We start from the raw sequence: 19,140 nt of genomic DNA, 5'->3' as shown, positions 1-19,140 counted from the left end.
AACCTTTTTTTTCTCCCTTATCCTCCTTTAGTATAAACTTTGATAGTAATTTTTAAGAGCTGAGATATGTCTCCTACTGTCAGATCAACACTGAAAAATTTAAGAGTCACCTCTTTACATCAAGTGAATCATATGCAGTGAGAAATAGTGCTCTCAGTACTCCCATCTGTCTCTTCCCCAAGGAAACGTTACATGGTGCTAGACTCACGGTGTACCTGTCTCTAGCAGCTGTGGACATGACATCGCTGTTGCACACACTTCTGTGCAGGTTCTTCTCTGGCATAGATAATGCATTAGCAGGAACGCACGTACCCGTCTTTGTACACTGAGGTGTTTGCCGTTCGTGTCAGTGCCTTCCATCCGTGTGCCGTACACGTACATCCTCCACTCAGCCACCTCCAAGAACTCAATCCTTATGCTTTTCAGGCAGCTGAGCTAAGGAATGACACTGTTTCGTTCTGACATATTGCTCAGCATGAAAGCAACAAGACTAGTTCTGCTTTTTTTCAGCAAGAACAGGAAAGACATCATTGTCAGGTACTGGTGCAGACTGAAAGTGTCTCTGTGTAGACTTCTTGATTTTTATTTTTTTCTTCCCCTTGGAAATCCTTGCCTGCCTGCTGGGAATTTTCTCCTCATTTTCCCAATATATATGTTCGTGATATATTTGTGTGTGTGTGTGTACATATATGTATATATACAGAGAAAGACTTTTTTTAATGTGTGTGTATATACATATGTGCCCATGTGTATAGCTGCATATTTCTTGTTTGCCTTTTTTTTGTTTCTGTCTTTCTCATATGTTACTTTGATTGTGTGGGGTTGGGGGTGGGTATCTGATTCAATAACTCTGTCTTCACCAATTCCTTGTTGTAGACTATTGGGGAGAGTCTTATTACAGTGACCTCATCGACTTGCATCTGGGTGGTATGTATAGCTGAACCTCCTGCTGACACTAACCCTGCTGACACTCCTCCCCACTCCTCCCTTCACCTAATTCTCCCATCCTTGGCTCACAAACAAGAAGAAAAGCCCTCGCACATGACCGGCAATAGCAGAACCCCTTTTCCAGCTCAGGAAGAGGAGATCCTGGCATGTTGCACAAACCATGTGTAAGGCTCCCTCTTCTATTTTCCACAGTGCTGATTATTTCAAAACGTACTTGCTGTTTTCACTCCAGCCACCTTTCCTGCTAGCAGTGGAAGGCCATCCTGGGTTTTTTTTTTCTTCTCCTTTGCAAAGTCCAACTCTACCATCAAAATTCTCTTTAGGAAAATATTTTAACTTGAAGGGGACAGCAGGACTGACCAGCTCCCAAGAGCTAAGAGCGCTGTAAACGATTAGTCATGCCATTGCCTCCCTCTTCCCCTCCTGTGGCTCATTTGCTTCTTCCAAAAAAGCCAGAGTGTGTCGATGATCTAACAAAACCAAAATGCTCCCTCAAGGGACTTCAGAAACACTCATAGACAACAGATACTTCTTCTTTCTTGTTTTGTCTTACTGTAAGTTAGGAGAGAATCTACTGTTAAGAGTTCCAGTCATTTTTGCTGGAATCTGCTGTTAGAGTTTCCAGACAGCCCAGTTTGCATCATTACAAAGCTAATAAGTGTCTTGCTATATTTGGGGTTTTGTTTTGTGTTGGGTTTTTTTGTTTGTTTGTTTGTTTTGATTTGATTTTTTTAATATTTCACTTAGTGCTAAGCACGCACATTACAGTGTTTAGCTTTCTTTTTTTCAGAAGCGATTATAATCTGGTTACCACTCTGCACCATGGTTCTGCTTTTCTTTAATTAATGTTACTTCCAGAATCCCTTAGTAGGTGAATAACTTTTGGGTTGCAAATGGCATTTGCTTAGCATTTGCCTATCTTGAAAATTAAAATTCCCTGTGCTAGTTTGACCACCCTAAATCTGTTCTTATAAAATGAACACATCTGTCAGTGGATCCAAGAGAAAGCAAAGTCTGCTTGGTTGCCTTGTCATCTGAGAGTCTCGTTTCATTTTTATTTTGGAATATAAAGTTGCTTGATCTAAGCTGTGTTTTTGTTGAGGGAGTGCATTACAGGTCAGCTCCGCTGGAATGGAAGATCCACACACTCTAGGCCTGATCCAAGACACATCACTAGAAGTCTTCCCCTGATTTCATTGTGTTCTGCATTTGATCCTTCAAACTTAATCTTGCCCAGGCTTTTAACCGTCACTTTTTCTCCTGCTCCAGGGGGAGGCTGTCCCACAAAGCATCTGTGTGTAGCTGTCTGTTGGGAATGACTCCAAATTGTCCTGGCACATCCACCTGAGTTAAGAATATCCACCTAAATTCAAATTTCAAAATGGAAGACTTTTCTCCTTAGTAGATCTAATTTGTTGCCCAGTTCCCCGTGCTAATTTTGATGCAATACTCCTCTGCTAGCCCTGTGCTTCATTCACTGTTCAGTCCCTCTGGCACTCTTTCCTGGGGTATCTTCTGCAGAGACACTTTGAAACCCTCTTCCCAGTTATGTCTATCAGGGCTGGCCCATACTCATATGTGCATAGAGTAGGAGCTGTAAAAGGGTTAATGCTGAATTACACTTAACAGCCCCTTACCCCTGTTTAATGCTATTTCCACTATACCTGTCCCTCCTCCTGCTTCTCCTCCTAATGCCTCTTTAGAGACAGCGATCCCATCAAAATCACTAATAGTGGCTTTAAGAAAAGCAAAATAATCTTTACTTAAAGGGACACTGTCACTTAAAAAATTACTGTTGCAGAAAATCTTAATCAAAAATTTAATTTACTATTTATCTTTTCTTGCGTGTTTGCTTTTTCCATTTCTCTGAACTCAGACAGTCACCCCAGAGTGGTAATTTTTGATCTTCTATAACAGGCTGGTTTTATTTATACGGTGACTCAGTCACTTGGGCTTCCAACAAAAAACATGAACATTGTCTCTTGACTAAAAATGGTTGATATATTTTAAAACTGTATCAAGTTTCTGCTCATCTCAAAAATACCTTTTTTGAATCAAACTTTAAAAAACTTTATTGGGCAGTATCCCTTTAAATGCAATGAGCCAGTATAGCCTGCCTGGTGTATGTGGCTTTATAGTATTGTTTTGTTGCCTCTGTAATTTGCTTGATACTGCTTTTGGGGCTGCCAGAACACTTTTGCCAGAAGGGATACATTGCTCTGATGATACTTGTCACTATTCAGTGGCAGATTTAGAGCTTGGCTTCAAAATTAACATGTCTGTGCAGGATGCTGCATCTGGGTGGAGTGCCATTAAAATCCCTGAAGCACCGTGTGGCTGCGGGGTCCTGCTGAGCTCTGTAAGCAGCTTGGATGGCTGCGTAGTTAACCATTCTACTGGAAACTTGCATCTCTGAGGCATAGGCATGACTCTAGACTCATGCTGTCAGTAGAATGATAAGCAAAATTGCAAAATACTTTGAAAAGTTATCTGTAAGTCGCTAATAAATTTTGAATGATTAGGGCATTCATTTATTCTGGGTTTTCTTTACACTACTTGAGTTGCGTTTCATTTAGTTGTTACAGATTGCGCAACAACTTCTGCAAGGGAGTGGTAACTTCTGACATCTTTGGTCAAGTTCCAGTTTGCAGGATTACAGATTGCTATCTTAACTACCCCAATGCTCTGCTCAGATGCCATAATCCTCTTTTCCGGTTCTAAAATGTCATGTACTGTTGCTGTAAAGCAGATGTTTCACTTCACGCTACAGATGGTCACATTTCAATTCTGAGTAATTATTCCTGTGTGTATATCATATATGCAGTTATGTTAAAAGAACATTATGAAGGTTGCAAAGTCAACTGAAATTAAGATTTTTGTATTATGTTGTTATATCAACAGATATATAACCTTTAGATCCACTGCAGAGAACTCTCTCTTACCCTTATGGAATAACTGGTAGCAACACTAGATTGTCTCTGTAGATCCTCATGGAGAGGAAATGGGACACGGTCAGTGGATTTCACAGATGTTTGCTGGCAGCTGTGGTGAGACTTGAAAACACGGATTCTGAGCCAGACACTGGAAGGATGCAGTGGTCTGGTGGATACGCACTCTTTGTCCCTTTTATTCCCTCTTTCCAGACAGTCCTTGTCCTAATCCTGTCTTTTTTTTCCATCCAAATCTCCTTACCCCACTTCCATTTTCTTTCTCAGTCCCAGTTGCTGCTTCTCAGGCATTTAATTTTAATCCTACCTTCTTGACAAAGAAATCCTAGTATTCTACCTTTCAGACCTCCTGTTCCTCCCTACTAGCTGTTGTAGTCTTTCATTCCTGCTCTGGTCTTCCCACTGACTCAGTCCCTGCCTCTGGCCTTCTCCCAGAATTTTTGGGCTCTGCTCCCTCTTCTACCCAGCATCATTTGTCTGGAAATTTGTAGGTCGTATCTTCTCCACAAATCTGCCTTCTCCTTTTACCCCTTACCCCATTTTCCCCTCTCCTCTCTGTCTCTTCTCCTTTAGTAGTTTGCATTCTTAGTCTCTTTGCTTAATTAGTCTGAGCCTCAGTTTCTCCTTACCCACTGGTTCCTTGTCCCAGTTTGCTCCTCATCTGCCTGTGGAAAGTACCTCCATACTTCCCTCTGCCTTCCAATGAGCAGGTTCCTTTTCCTTGCACCCAGCAGGGAATCGCTGAGGAAACAGCCGCACGCTCCTATCTTGCTTTGCTCTCGGCTGGAGTATGCTGAGACAGGCAAGAAGGATGTAAGGAGGAGAGCTGGTATGTTTGATAGTGCTGATTTCAGACTTATGTTCCCCCTTCTTGGCAAGAGTCTTATGAACATCAGGTAAACGGGGGGAAAAAAGTACGATCGTGGTTTTTTTAATTCTTTGTACATTGTTTAAAGCATACTCTACAACAACTTCACTTTTTATTAGCTTATTTAAAATACTGGAGCTGACTATGTCCTTTAAAGTCCCACAGATCTAACTCTGCAGGGCTGGAGTCTGATATACTCAAGAGAGAACAGTCCTATTTTCTTGTGATTGGCAAACACAGCTCTCCTGGAAGAGGAGTGGAGTTGTAAGATAAACATTGTTTTCGCAGTCTGCAGCTGCTTTTGACACTGAAGTGAATTGGCAACATGTTTTCTTTGCTGTAAATTTGGAGCAGGAAAGAGCGCTTGATAAGCAGAACTTGTTAAGTATAAATCGAGTACTTGCTAGGGACTGGAAGGAAGCAATTGCCGTTTACCTGCTGCTTTCTGCAAACCTCTCACAACTGCACACAGAAACTAACAGTCTTGAGAGGCAGGGCCAGTGCAGGACTGTACTAATTCTGACTGCATTTTGAAGTGCCTTAAGGTCTAGTGGAAGCAGAAGACTCTGTGCAGTCATTTGTGTGTGTATTCAGCTCCAAGTATTGCTTTCCCTAGTTTTCTTTCCCCTCCCCACCTTCCCCCCCCACACCTCTGCTGGACAAATAAAGGTGTGGTTCAGTTTGCATGACAATTCAGTGGTCTATTGAGTTTTCCCCAGGTTTCTTCTAGTAATGGTACTTTAGAGGATATTGGTTTTGACACAGTTTTAGTAAACTGTTGTCAGACACACAGAGTGATGCATTTATGCAATAGTTGTCAGAATCCTTGCCCTCAACTTTATAATACCTGCAGTTGCATGCATGCTGTTCTCCAAGAGACGGCTTTCTGTATTCTTGCTCTTTTACAATGCTGCTGTTGAACAACTTCATCACATAGTAAAGTTGGAATGCTTTATTTTTCAGTACTTGGGTTTCTGACCATAACTGATTTTTAAAAGGTGGGAAAGAGGATACACTTCCTGTGATCAGTGCTCAGTTTCTTACTGATCTCTTTTGGACTGATCCTTATTTTAAGCGCTGAGTTAAAATTAGAGCTCTTACTCTGCCTGCAAAGTGAGTGACAGAAGTTGTTAGTAGAATAAGAATTTCTAAAGTATCATGCTCTTAGCATGTGAGGTCAAGTGCCAGCATAATGGTTCATGAGAAGTGAGATTAGCCTCAGAGCTGGATTTCCTGCCTAGTGGTGCTGATTTCCAAACTGTCCTGGTTAGTCAGCAATATAGAAATCAAAGTCTTTGGATGTGAAGCTTGCAAAGGATGTGATCCTATTTGGTCTGTGGTACATCTGTTCAAGTCATTTTGATGTGCAGTGGCTCACCACTTCTCAGAAATCATCACAGTGCTCCTACCACAGGGCATGGGCAAATAGTGAAGGGGATCAGTGTGAGCTGTAGCTTGGGAATAATGGTGTCTACCATCTCAAACTTTCTGCTGTGCTTTCTTCATCCTGATCGATCATTTTTATTACTGTGCTTCAGATTATGAAGAAGTGTTATATAGCTACAGCAGAAAAGTACAAAACCAGTCTTAAGTATTGCTTCTTAAACGATAGGAAAATGAAAAGTAGAAAAGAAGACAACAGTCCAGCGTAGCCTGTGTAAGAAAGAACATACAATGAAAAGGAAGGTATATTTTCATGATGGCTATACAATTTCTGTTCCTTGTTTTGAAGAGGCTTTGGAGCTATGGTATTTTTTCTTGGCCTGGTTCTTGGTTTCCACCACTGTAGCAAAGTCTGCAATCCCTCAAGGGTTCTGTGACAAACAAGGTCTTTCTTGTCATGGCTGCATGAAAGATTTCCCAGAAAGATCTGGGAAAGGCTTCTTTTCACAGGTGCAGGATAATTCCAATCACTTTATTGATGGGATGTGGCTAATCTACAAGGCAGAGCTTCTACCTCTCCAGGATATTCAGTGTGCTCGGGAGCCAGGGCATGCTCCTTTCCTCAATGAGCTGCAGCTCCTGGCCCCGCACTGATCACCCCATGTGCCCTTCTAAATGCCTCTGCTTGCCAGCAGCTTGGGCTGCTGACCTCTGCTTTGAAGGCTTTGCACGCCTTCAGAAAAGTTGGCCTGCGGCGTTGAAAAGGAACAACTTGTGATTAACGCAGTCTGTTAGCGAATCTGCCTCTCTGGGGGGGGAAAAGAAGTGATAATTTTCTGTCCAGAAGCTGTAGTCACACCTCAGATACTTACTGACAGAGGGAACCTATGGGGTGAATGGTCATAGAGATGGTTCTTCTCTTGTCCTTCAGCTTCCTCCAAACGAACTGCCTCAGCAGGCAGTGGGTAGCTTGTGTGGCTGCTGCCAGCAGCACTCTTTCCCTGCTGTGGATGAAGACCTGTATTACCAGACCTGGCCTGGGTTTTTTTGGTGGTGGAGGAGACTTGAACAGAACTGAGGGTTGTTTATTTTTTTTAATTTGCTTGACAAAAGAGTTTCCCATCTGGCCCTGACTCCATGGCCAGGAAAATTATCTTGCAGTGGTGATCATGGTTTTAATTTAATGAGACCACGAGGTGGTGATTTCTCTTCTCTAAACAATAACATAATAATAATACTATTTACTGTAGGATTAGTAATGGCTTTGGGAGAAATAAGACAACACGTAAGGATTTCTGTAATGTAATTGGACAAGCGATAAGGGCAAGGTAGATGAGACAGTTTTTAACACCATATTGTGAACCAGGGTATTGAATAGTTCTCCTTTTTGATAGTACTGGACACGGAGTGTTCAGCCTTTTCCCAGGATTGTCTTTCAACATACATAAACACAGTGAGAGCTCTTGCTGTGAAGTCGTATTTTTAAAAAATTAACCTTGACAGGAACGTAAATGATCTGATGATACATTCACCGTCTAAAATTATCAGCTGGCTGAGGGAATGCTGTTTCCATTTATCAAGTGATCTTTTTTTTCCCTCCCAGTTCTCTGTTTCCGAAATGGTTAAGAGGCCTTTTCTTGAAAGAGTTCATCTGAAAGGACAGTGAAATATGTGACATGGAATACACTTAAAGATTGGTTACTGTCAGTGAAAAATCTTTTTCCATTTCAGGAAATAAGATAAAAGAGTTTTTTCTCTTAAAATTAGAAAGTTCCTATTCCAGTCTGCTTAGAGTGTGTATTGTGTGTCAATACTATTAGCAAGGGTGGGGAGGCAGTTTTCATGACTATCACCTTAGAGAAGTTTTAAAAAAATATATTTAAAATTCTACTGCATGATATGTTTTATAAAACTTGCGTCTTTAGATTATGGCACTTTTTGGACTTAATTTTCACAGCTTTACAGAACCATAGGAGGTACGTTTTCAGGTTGCACTTTCCTTTGTCCTTGCTGTTCAGGACCTCCAATACATGAGGAACACTTTTTTAAGCCTTGCTAAGCATCCTCGTCTGGACAGAAGTTGTTTCCAAAGCAATTTTAATGATCCTATAACCGGTATTCACTGATGCAACTATAACTTACAGCTGGAGTAGTTGGAAAGGATCTTAATAGTACAGGTTATGTTCATTATCTTACTGAAAAGCAACGTTAACATTTCCAATATAGCAGGACTATTATAGATACCATGAACTTTGTAACTCGATTCAAGGACAAATTTTTCTTAGACAAGAGTGGGAGGATAATATTTCTGTTAAAAAATAGGACAACTAAGAACAAAGGAGGAAAACACAATTGCAAGGAGTGAGCTCCGTATCACAGTCTTCTGCTATGTAAGTCCTGTGGCTTTTTACTGGAGACCACAGATGGTATCTTCTCCTAGTATCTGACCATTTGCTCACTGATGACAAAACTTAGTAGTTTGTGGCCCTGTCACAATGAGATGAATGGCATTTTCACATACCAGGTATTTATTTTCAGATCAAATGTAGGCAAATTTGGAGTTCCTCACCAAGTCTTATATGTCCATGGTTTGAAATTTATAAATATAGTTGCACTTGAGTTATCAACATTCACCCGCACACCACAATTCTGAATGAAATCTCAAACTATGAAAAATTGAAGTGGATTTTTTAAATGTCCATCTCCTGACCTCCCCAAAATAGTGGTTAGACAAAGTTAGAGTGTTAAAGCTTATACAGAAGAATTAATGTTGAATAAGATAGGATGTGAAATAAAAAATATAATAGGTATCATGCACTAAATGCTCTGCTTTGTGTGGAAGCTTATTGTTCACAGTGCGGTTTGGATGTTTTCTGTTTGTTTTTGCTTTTGTAGCCTAATCTGTGAAATGGCAGTTGTAGAAAAAAGCCCTAGTATTTTTTCATTTTAAATGAAGAAGTTGGAAAATTCAGAACAACTGTAACTCAGGTTCTGGTACTGTCAACTAATGTTGGTATGATGCTTTATTTGTCACTGTCATATGGCCAACTGTGGCACCTCTCCTAATGTTGCCCCTTCCTGCTCCCAGTACAGAGGTTTCTTCCTGTCTGAGAAAGCCGTGCTGCTCAGTCATAGGCTTCGAAGCTGATGTGCTCTCCCTCACTCCAGTGTGTCCTCTGTGTGCTGGTCTAGTTCTGTGATGGTCCCTTCTAAAGCCTTCCCAGTTCACTGGTAGTCTAGTTCTGTAAAGCTGTCTCCAAACCATGTGTATCAAGCTCTGCTGACTTCTCCAAAATAAGCGTTATTCTTACCATATTATTGTTGTGGAGTTTATGCCTTTTCCTGACACAGAAATGCCTCCTCTTTATAAATGCGGTTGTGCATTGAGAGCAGTAAGCGTCCGGTTCTGCTAGCTCTGATGTTTCAGGCTCATCACCTTCTTGGTGCACATGTTCTCCTGTAACTATTAGTGATGTTGGTTATTTCCTACTGTTTGTCTTTGTAACGTTAAGTAATTCTCAGTGTTGAAACAGCTGAACTATTGTAGAAATAAGGAATGTTTGTCCTTCACTGGGTGACAGAAAAGATGAAAAAGATTCAGTAAGGCACTGATGCTAACAGGACATGTAAGCTTTAAAACGCTTTGTGAAATGAGAGTGTCAAGGGAGAGCTTTAAATTTACTCTTTTAACTCTGCAAAGCCCTCAGCTGGTCATTGCCTCCACAGACCCTGATGTGAATCACTTTTTTATCCATGCAAAAGCCTTTTCGTCTCTAAGCACAACAGCCTAGTTGAGTACACGTGTACTCACCATACTTGACACAGCAGATCCTGGCAGGCTGGTTCCACATTGATCAGATTGTCCCTGTGATGTTCCCTGTCTGAAGGAATTATTTTCCATTAAAAAGGACACGTTTACCATCAGTGGGTGGTGCCATGGTGATAAGAGCATGGTCCTGATAAAGCTTTAAGGTAGGGCAGCTGCTTACAGCTGGTGTCTTATGCATGCAGGCAAGACTTTTTGTAACCCTGCTTGAAATTTGACATTTATCAGCAGAAGTTAAATATTCATCTCTGCTCATCCTGACATCTTGTTCACAAACCTTTCTGTTAAAGACCATGTGATTGAAAAATGTACATTAGGAAAAAGTACAGTAACAATAACCTCCTGCCTGGTATTTGTACAGCTCAGTAAGAGTTCACCAGTACCTCAGTCTACCTCTTACCTGTTATCTGTGCTTATTAGGGACACTATTCATCTGTAGACTGTATCCCTTGTTTCTGCTTCTCCATTTCTTGTATTTTTTCTTTTCTTTTCTTCTTGTGTTTCCTTTCTTTCTCACTCTTATGCTTTTTGTCCTTTGCTTGTCTTTTATTTCACCCCTTTCCTCCTCTTCCGTTCCACTTCCAACTTCCTCTTCCTCTCCTGCCTCTTCCTCTTCCTCGTTTGATCCTATTGAAGTTGAGCCCAATGCCGGGACACCACGTCGTAGACCTCTCTCCTTCTGCCCTTGCTGTGCCCATGAAGGTAACGTAACCTCACACGCTCCCCGTTCTCCTTGACCACAGCTGGGTTGTCGTAGCAGCACTAGTCAGCTAGTGAACACGAGGCCCCCAGCCCTTTTCTTGCTGTGTCCCCAAACCAACCTTCTCAGTGGCAACCTGGTAGCCAGCTTCTCTGAGCCTGTGGCAAGTTATTAAAGGTACAGTATCCCTTTTGCTAGTCCCAGCTGTGCTAGGGAAGGTGTAGCAACTGGGAGGGACATTGGGCAGCAGTGGTGGGAGCAGTAATGTTAACTTGAAAGTTTCTGTTTTCATTTGATGGCTTCAACTTCTTTATTTCTCCTGAAAGATGTTTGGAAGGTGGGTTAAGGGAAGACAATCTGCTTCCTTAAATGTGGCCTTTTAATTAGTATATTTGTATTAAAGGAATACTGTGTCTTTATAAGGACTGGTTTGCAAAAGCATCCTTGAACTTAAAGAACCAACAAACCTTAAGCTAGACCAGTTTTCCCTCATCTGTCTTGCTGAGTACAATCTTTAACTGTCCCAAATGGAGTTTGCTGTAGAGTTTCCATTGCCAAGGCATGGGGGAAGGGGTTGTCTGTGTGTGTTCATGGTGTAATTTTGCTAACCACTTACTCTGCTTTCCATGGTGCTCCCTCACATCAGTTGTCAGTGCTCCCTCTCCAATCCTCCCATTATTCCTCTGCTCATTGGCTGTTTAAAAATACTTATGTATTTCATAGGTCAGTAGCGTTGTGTTTTTGGCTTTTTCTTAGAGGCATTTGTTTTTTATACATCCTGGCATCGGAAAGGATGGGGAGACTTCCCAGTGTTTTCATGGCGCCACAGCACTGGACATCTGCATGTACAGTCTCCCTCTCCTGTCGCCACACGGGCATATTGTGCAGAGATGCTCAGAAAGGAATGCTTGGAACTGAGCAACACACTGGTGTAAAGTCCACAGAGCCAGAGGCTCTTAGGGTGGTACAACCGGGTCTGGTGTTCCTGAAGGGAGTTTTTCAAAGGCAGGTATTTTCAGCCTAAGGTGCAGTTTAATAGGAGTTGTAGGCTCTCCTTTGTTTAGCTCCAGTGCAGCAGTTCTCTGAGATCCTAAGGGTGGAGACAGGGCACGGCACAGGAATGAATTAACTAGCCCTTAATGTGGTATTTGTGAAGTGTTTCCCAGAGTCTGAATAGTAAACTTGCTGCTTGATTATTTTTAGCATCAAAATGACGATTTGAGAGTTTTTGCTCTTGATGTAGATAGCATGTATCCATAGTAACAGACATAGACAGGGATGCTAGTTACTTTAGGATGCCTAGGTTACATGCAGTGCAAGCTGATAGGGTGCAGCAACCCGAAAATACTGTTGAGCTTGATTCAAGGCCTTGCTCCTGCCTCCACTTGCATGCAGGCAGGCGCATTGCTTGCGTCCTTGATGGTGTCTAAGTCACAGCATTCATCTGCAGGTAGTTCAGTGTGGAATCAGTGGCCCAGACCAGGTGATTGCTAAGAGGAGCTTCCTGGTAAGCTCTTGCATTTGATAAATATCAACAGAAGGCTTTGGGAACAGAATTCTGCAATTTATTTATTCCACCTAACTCCTGACAGATATGAGATTCATTAGTGGACTACTGACTAAGTTTAGGAGTTGGTTTTAAAATAAATGAAATACCAACTAAGAGTTCTGTACTAGGTGGCCAAGGCCCAAGGTATTTTTATTCTGCTTTGATATTAGCAAATGTGCCTAGGGATTCTTTTTCTTTCCAGCGCTGATGTGTGCAACACAGTAGAAGTAGTTTCTGTGTTCACTGTGCAGAGGGGATCTTCAAGATGGATGGATATATGTGGCTAGGAGGAGCAGTCAGAAAAGATTTATTTAGCTATTGAAAAAAGAAAAGAGAAGATGTTACTTTTGGCCAGTAAAAGAAAGGATTGAGGACATGCAATTGAAGAAAATAAAGGTAAAACACATGGAGTGGCAATTTGAGTCGTTTCTGATAAGCATACACTTAAGTAGCTGGCATGAGGATCTATAAAGTTCTTCTAATGAAAGGAAAAGTGAAATACGTACAGAAATCTGGGCTTTCTGCATTAAGAGTGAGGAAGAAACAAGCAATCACAAGAAAAATCAGAAAGTAAAAAAATGAAAATGAAATAAAATCAGGCTCCAAAGAGAAGAGAATCCTTTTGGAGGCGACTTCCACTCTTCTGTGCGTTGTAGGCAAACTGAATGGACCCGGCTTGGGGAGTGCTCTGGCAGCATCTTGCTCGGCTTTCTTTGCACATTTTGCCCCATTGTTGTTTTTGCAGTTTGGGCTTGTAAGGATTGCAAGGCGTTAACCTGAAAACTTACCAGGTTTCCTTTTTGGCAGGCATGGGTAAGAAGGATGATCCCAAGCTGATGCAGGAGTGGTTCAAGCTGGTGCAGGAGAAGAATGCCTTGGTTCGCTACGAGTCCGAACTGATGATATTGTGAGTGAATGTGCAAAGCTTCAAAAGGGGGATTATGTTACAAATTGGAATATCTGTCAGTGCTGTCTTCCCTATAATGCCAGGAGGTCAGCAGTCTCTTGGGCTGATCTTGGCTGAATTTTGCAGTGATTGCAGATTTGTTTGTTCCTTTACACTGTTTTAGATTTAATCCCACCCATAATCCACTCAGCTTTCTGTATTGCACTTCCTAGCTCTGAAGGTAAAGAACCTGAGATGCCAAAAGTACATTTAAATCTTTAAAAAAATATGGTTATATATCTTAGGTGTTTTAAGAGTTGTTCCAAAACAGTTTGGTAAAATGCATAGCAGATATCTAGAGAGGGAGCAGAAATTGAGAATGAATGTGAAGCAATGTATAGAGAATTTTAATATACCCAGAACTTGGATTCCTGATCTTTCCCTTTCAGCGCTCGGGAGCTAGAACTGGAAGACAGGCAGAGTCGATTACAGCAGGAACTCCGGGAGAGGATGGCAGTAGAAGGTAAGAGCAAAAGGGAACATTTCACGGATCACATGTGCATATTTCTAGCCTTGTGTATGCTGATAGTTTTTGATATCTCTGTAGATCATTTGAAGACAGACGAGGAGCTCTCAGAGGAGAAGAGGATCCTGAACGAGATGCTAGAAGTAGTGGAGCAGAGAGATTCTCTTGTGGCTCTCCTTGAGGAGCAACGGCTTCGAGAAAAAGAAGAAGATAAGGACCTGGAGGCAGTCATGCTTTCCAAAGGTTTTAGCTTGAACTGGTCCTGAGCTTAACACATTTACCTCTGCTGGTCTGTGTTGTCCAGTTGGCCTACCCTGAGTTCGCCAGAATTTCATGGATAGGAAGATGTTGAAGGGGAAACCTCCAACAGCACGCAGGGATTTGGGTTGAAGCACTCAGAAGCCTTTTGATAAGTGTGTTGGTTCCAGAAGCTTAAGTTTTACATGTCTGCAAGCCAAGTTGAAGATAATGAGTTGAGACTGTGGAGTCTCCTTGAGGTCCTGTACAACGGACTGTATTTTTGTGGGGAGTAGGAGGGAGAGGAATAATCCACGTGTGGGGAAGGAAGTTAAGGGAAGAAGTACCCTTAACTAAACTGGATTTATGGCGGTCCATTCCTTTCCCCTTTTTACTACACCAGTTCTAATAAAAGGGAGGGAAGTGGCAACCCTCTCTGGAAAACCACAGCAGCCTGTAGCAGCCTGTATGGTGGAGTCAGCTGTCTGAGAGAGCTCCAGAAGCCCAGGGCAACACCTTCTTTGCTTTAGTCTTCCTCCCCACCAAAGAAACCTGCAGTTGATCATTATGGATATGAAGAAATACGAGACAGAGACAATACTACTAGTATGCATGATGGAACTCTCTGCCTCCTGGTTTTGAGAGAGATGTGGGCATTGGAAGACTCTCTCCCTATCATAGCCTCCTAAACCTTCTTGTGGGGGGAAAAAAGGGGAGAAGAAGAGAGAGGGAAGATGCCCTCCTGCTTTGCTACACACTGGAGAGATAGCTACTGCTGGCCTTAGTCTTCATGGCCACAGCTCAGAGGCTGGTGGGCTTCTTTGTTCTGTTTTTGTTGTGACTGTTTTGACACTGGAAAATACTGACTGTGGGACAGTGGTAAGTGTGTGCTGGGGCAGGGGTGTTACCAGGCAGCATTCCCTGGCTGTTAGGCTCCTAAAAGGGAGAAGCCCTTAAGTGACTGAACCACCATTAAGACTTTTCAGTGTTTTTATTTTTTCCTCTGTATTTTGTTTTTGCACATTGGAAATGAAGCTTAAGACCTGCCTGGGCCCTCAGTCACTTTGACCCTTTTATGTCAATTAACTTATTTTTTTAATACTTGAAAGAAGATTCATTTTTGTATCTTTTAGGAAAAAAATGGACGAGTGATGGGTGTGTGTGCCTGCTGCATCCTACAACTTCCACTTCTAAATTACTGGACGTTGTTACCTGTGGCTATTTATTAGTGTTCTTATTAATAATTTGATTGTTACACATATTTGATTGTGGAGGGAATGTTTTAACTCTTTTAGAGAAAAACACTACTGTGGATTGGTCCCTGCTTCACAGCAAGGGCAGTCTTTATGGACCCACTGATGCGTCCTGCCCTAGGAGTTTTCCTTTATGACAAAATCCTGCATAGTCATGGAGTTGTAAGAATCTACTCGTGTTCCTAGCATACTTTTCTTCTGCATCCCAGATTCCCTCTGTTGGACTAATAAACCTATAATTTATTTAAATTTTACATTTTTATAACAAGAAAGCCAAAACTGTGAGGTAGAAATATCCCATATGTGTGTCTCTCACTGAAAGAGGGGACCCTCACACTCCTGAGATACAGCTAGAGGGACTTCCATGAAAACAAAAATAGCACATTTCCTGCTGCATCTGTTGGAAGAAGCTCCTTTTGGCTCAGCTAACGAAGCTGCTGCTTTTCAGCCAGGAGGGTACTCGCTGTAATCATACGTTAAGCAATGAGCAGGACATGCACTGAGCAATTCAGCACCATTCACTGTTTGACAGATTCCCGGAGCAGACTACGTCCTTCGCTTGTCCCGCAGAGTTGAAATAGCACTGTGCATTGGGTATGCGTGCCATCCTTAGCATGCTGTGTTAAGAGGCTTTTCCCCCTTGGGATGCTGACTATTTTCTTGTTAAAGAAGTACTAAGCCTGCTCCCCAATGTCGTTGAGAAAGTGTCCGATTCCCAAGGATATTCATACAGTCTACCGACTCCTTCAGCTTGAACTTGCACTGTTGGTGCAAGGTACCCCACCAGGGCTGAACATCCTTTAATTTTTTGCCCCAGGACAGAAGTTAGCATGGTTTCTTGCTGATGGCTCTCTACCTCCTTCAGAGAGGTATTCTGTAAGCCAGGGTCTACGATCTGAATATTTAGATTCACCTCTGACTCAGGAGCATACCTCAGGCTGAGGAAGAATGGGCAGGACTGTTCCCAGGGACTCTGCGCAGTGCTAGTTGCTAACTGTGGAAACGTGCTTTTTTTGGCCTCAAGTGTTCCCCCATTATCCCCCCTAGCGTTTTCTGCTAAGATGTTACAAACTAAATCCAGATGCTCATGAAACCAAGCAGACAGGCAGCTGCAGTGCTGTTTAATTATCGTGCATGTGAGCAAGTGGTACCTGCTATACCAGCATCACAGACTGTTGGCTTACCAACAGGATATTCCTCCCGTGTGCCAGGGCAGGGGCCAGCTGCACAAGTCCAACTGGCAGTTTACACAGCCTGCGTTTGAGGGGCCAGTGGAAGCTGGAGAGGAGGAGGGAAGAAAGAGGGAAGCTAGACACAGTTTATTGTAAACTGTCTTGCAGAGAGAATTGGCCTCAGCCCATTTCATAGGGCACTAGGTATATGGACCACATCTGACTTTTAACAAAAGATCATTGAATGGGAGCTGTAGAACAGAAAGAAATCCTGAAGAAGTACCATATTACTACTTTTCCCTTTCATGCTGGGGGATGCTGGCCAAATCTTTGCAATGCTGAAGAATGATACCACTTGAGGGTGTAATGCCCTATTGGAGGGGAAAACCACATACTGTAAACCTGAACTCTTTAGGTTATGCTGAAGGCCTTCAGCACTGAGAATGAAAATGAAGAGCTAGCATCGCACACACTAATTAATTAAAAATGCACGAAAGGGAATGTTAATAGCCTTTTTATATCAAAATGGTTGAAAAAGGCACAACTTGTATTTGCTGTTCAGTTGCACTTTAAGAATATGACTTGCATATCAGCTACTGGGTTTTTTTACTATCTGAATATTTTTAATTCAAATTTTATATTTTTAAAGCTGAAGAAGGCTTTTGTGACCACAAGATCTCTTATTTGTATCAGAATCCAAGTAGGATGTTCTAGCTCTTTGTGCTGCCCAGGTGGGCAGCAGCACATGACTCAGGCCATGTGCGTTCAATGACGTGTCCATTTCACATGGCAGGGGAGCAAAAAGGCCCTCGGCTTCCGAGAAGTGGGCACACAAGGGCATCCATCCCCACGTGACACGGTCTGTACCAGGGGCTGGCTGCTTCCTCCCTGCAGTAGGTAGGAGGAGAGCCGAGCTTGGAACCTAACCTGTGTTTGTTCTGAACTGGGCACACTGAGGATGGGGCAAGGACTTCAGTCCCCTATGGGGAACAGAGGGAGGAGGATACCACCTCCTGGAAACACCCAGGAGACAAATGAGGATGGGGGAGCGAGGACTGCCACAACAACCAATCTGCTGTTTTCACAGTACAATTTTTTTCTTTTTTTACTGTTCTGTTCCTTTTAACCACGTTTTCACTAGAACTCACAAATGGCTGTAAAATCCTGAGCTTCAAAGAACTACGTGTGGGGAGGTGACAAGATGTTTCAGCTCCAGCTTCCAGACATATTCCTTCTTTCAGTTAACCAATACCCCACAGTCTCGCTAGGGCATGTTACAAACTGCGTTGCTGAACATAATTTTAGAGCAAATCGCAAGTTTTAAAAGTCTGTCCTTCTCTCTATCCGTCTCTGCATTTTATGTAAATATTTGTTTGTATGTAAAGACCAGTGGATCCTTGGGTTACCCCCACGGTCAAGAATCTTGAGTTTTGTGCAATGCCTAGGCCTCTCTTAGAACACGGTGCTTGCGTAGAGCTAGTCACCACGTTTGTGTGCACTCTGGTGGTTTTTAATATTTTTATACATCCTAATCCTGAACATTATGAAGTATTATAAGTGGTCTAGACTGCATGATCTAAAGCAGCTGGCAGATCCATTTTCTTAGCAGCTGTTCCTAAAATGTTCACAGCTACACCTTGTTTGGTTAACATTCTTTAAAATGAGTTTTCAATTAAGTGTTTACACCAGACACCAGTGGATGAGAAAGGTGTTGCATTATAAAATCTCCTGTGTACAAATTGAAAAGCCACGATACGGCTTTATGGGAATTTCAGTCGTTGCTGTCTGCAATAAAGAGAACTCTAAAGCATACTAAAAACCAGCCTGTATATAGTTCACAGAGAAAGAGATGGCTGGCTCTCGACCATTGCAAAATAACAGAGATTAGCAGCGTTCCAAAAGTTCCTGCTTTTGGATTGCTCAGAGTACTGCTGTAGGCAGGGTAGCCGGGCAGATGGGGATGTCACTGAAAGCAGATGCGAAGGGGAGGATGCCATGTTCTGATGACATCGCAGTCATTTAAATACTCTGTAGCTGTGCATGCATGCGTGTGTGTGTGAAGTCTAATGCAGGTGAAGGGATCTGCTTTGGCATCTTCCCAAAAAAGAAGCGAACTCTGATATTCAGATTGTTCAAGGCTTTTACGGTTGACATGTATGGAGTGTTAACAGAAAAGTGTATACCCTACCTGTAAAAAAACCAACTCTGTTCCAGCCTGTTTTCTTCTGTTTGGTTGTGTTTTATCGTTTGTTTTTATGCACACTTGCTTTGTTGGTGTTGAGATTTTAGCACCTCAGATGGCCAACTGAACTAAAAAAAAAAAATAATAAAGTCATTAATTATTTTTTCTTTTTGTTGGTGGAGTTACCATTTGTTTCCCTTGCGTTCACTCCCAGGGCTGATGATTAAAGAGGAAGCCGGGAGCTGAGGGAAGGTGATCTTGAGATGCAATAAAAAGCTAAGTGTTAAAGGACCTGACTTCAATTTCTCTTTTGCGGGAAGACTCAGAGCCCATCTGAATTATCTGAGATACAATCAAATCGGTGTTGATACAGCCCCAATACATGGTCTTCCTTTCTCCGTATCTTACGTTGTTTCTTAAGATTCTCTGTGAAGAGAAATTACAATAAACAGCTAAGAAGGGGTGAAGGTAATGTAAACTGAATTGTAGGAACCAGAATTTCATTGCTGTAGCTCACTTAGCCTACTAGCGTGAACATCTGATGCTGGTATAGCAGCATTTAGTAGAATAAGGAGTGAATGACATCAGCGCCTCTGTGCTGACTTTCTGTGTTGTTTTAAGCTTCCACCAGTCCATGCCCACGTCTAATCTGCACTGTGCCA

General features: G+C 42.2%; 1 protein-coding gene across 12 annotated transcripts in view; it reads left to right on the top strand.

Moving 5' to 3' along the window:
* MICAL3 (microtubule associated monooxygenase, calponin and LIM domain containing 3) overlaps window positions 1–18,722 on the top strand; it is a 165,252-nt gene extending 146,530 nt beyond the window's left edge. For 6 of the 12 annotated variants that reach the window (XM_054835770.1, XM_054836030.1, XM_054835857.1 and 3 more), the window contains 4 exons: window positions 10,610–10,675; window positions 13,030–13,129; window positions 13,558–13,631; window positions 13,716–18,721. In XM_054835770.1, the coding sequence (XP_054691745.1) occupies window positions 10,610–10,675; window positions 13,030–13,129; window positions 13,558–13,631; window positions 13,716–13,900 (425 nt within the window). In that variant the 3' untranslated portion in view covers window positions 13,901–18,721. Of the gene's footprint in view, window positions 1–876; window positions 928–10,609; window positions 10,676–13,029; window positions 13,130–13,557; window positions 13,632–13,715 lie in introns of all 12 variants that reach the window. The other 6 variants (XM_054835262.1, XM_054835351.1, XM_054836176.1 and 3 more) reach the window with 5 other exon arrangements.
* The last annotated feature ends 418 nt before the right edge of the window (window positions 18,723–19,140 follow it).

The sequence above is a fragment of the Grus americana genome, chromosome 1 (assembly GCF_028858705.1).
Source record: "Grus americana isolate bGruAme1 chromosome 1, bGruAme1.mat, whole genome shotgun sequence".
NCBI classification, from domain to species: domain Eukaryota; kingdom Metazoa; phylum Chordata; class Aves; order Gruiformes; family Gruidae; genus Grus; species Grus americana.
The sequence above is the reverse complement of the archived record's forward strand: the minus strand, read 5'-3'. Positions and strand labels throughout refer to the sequence as shown.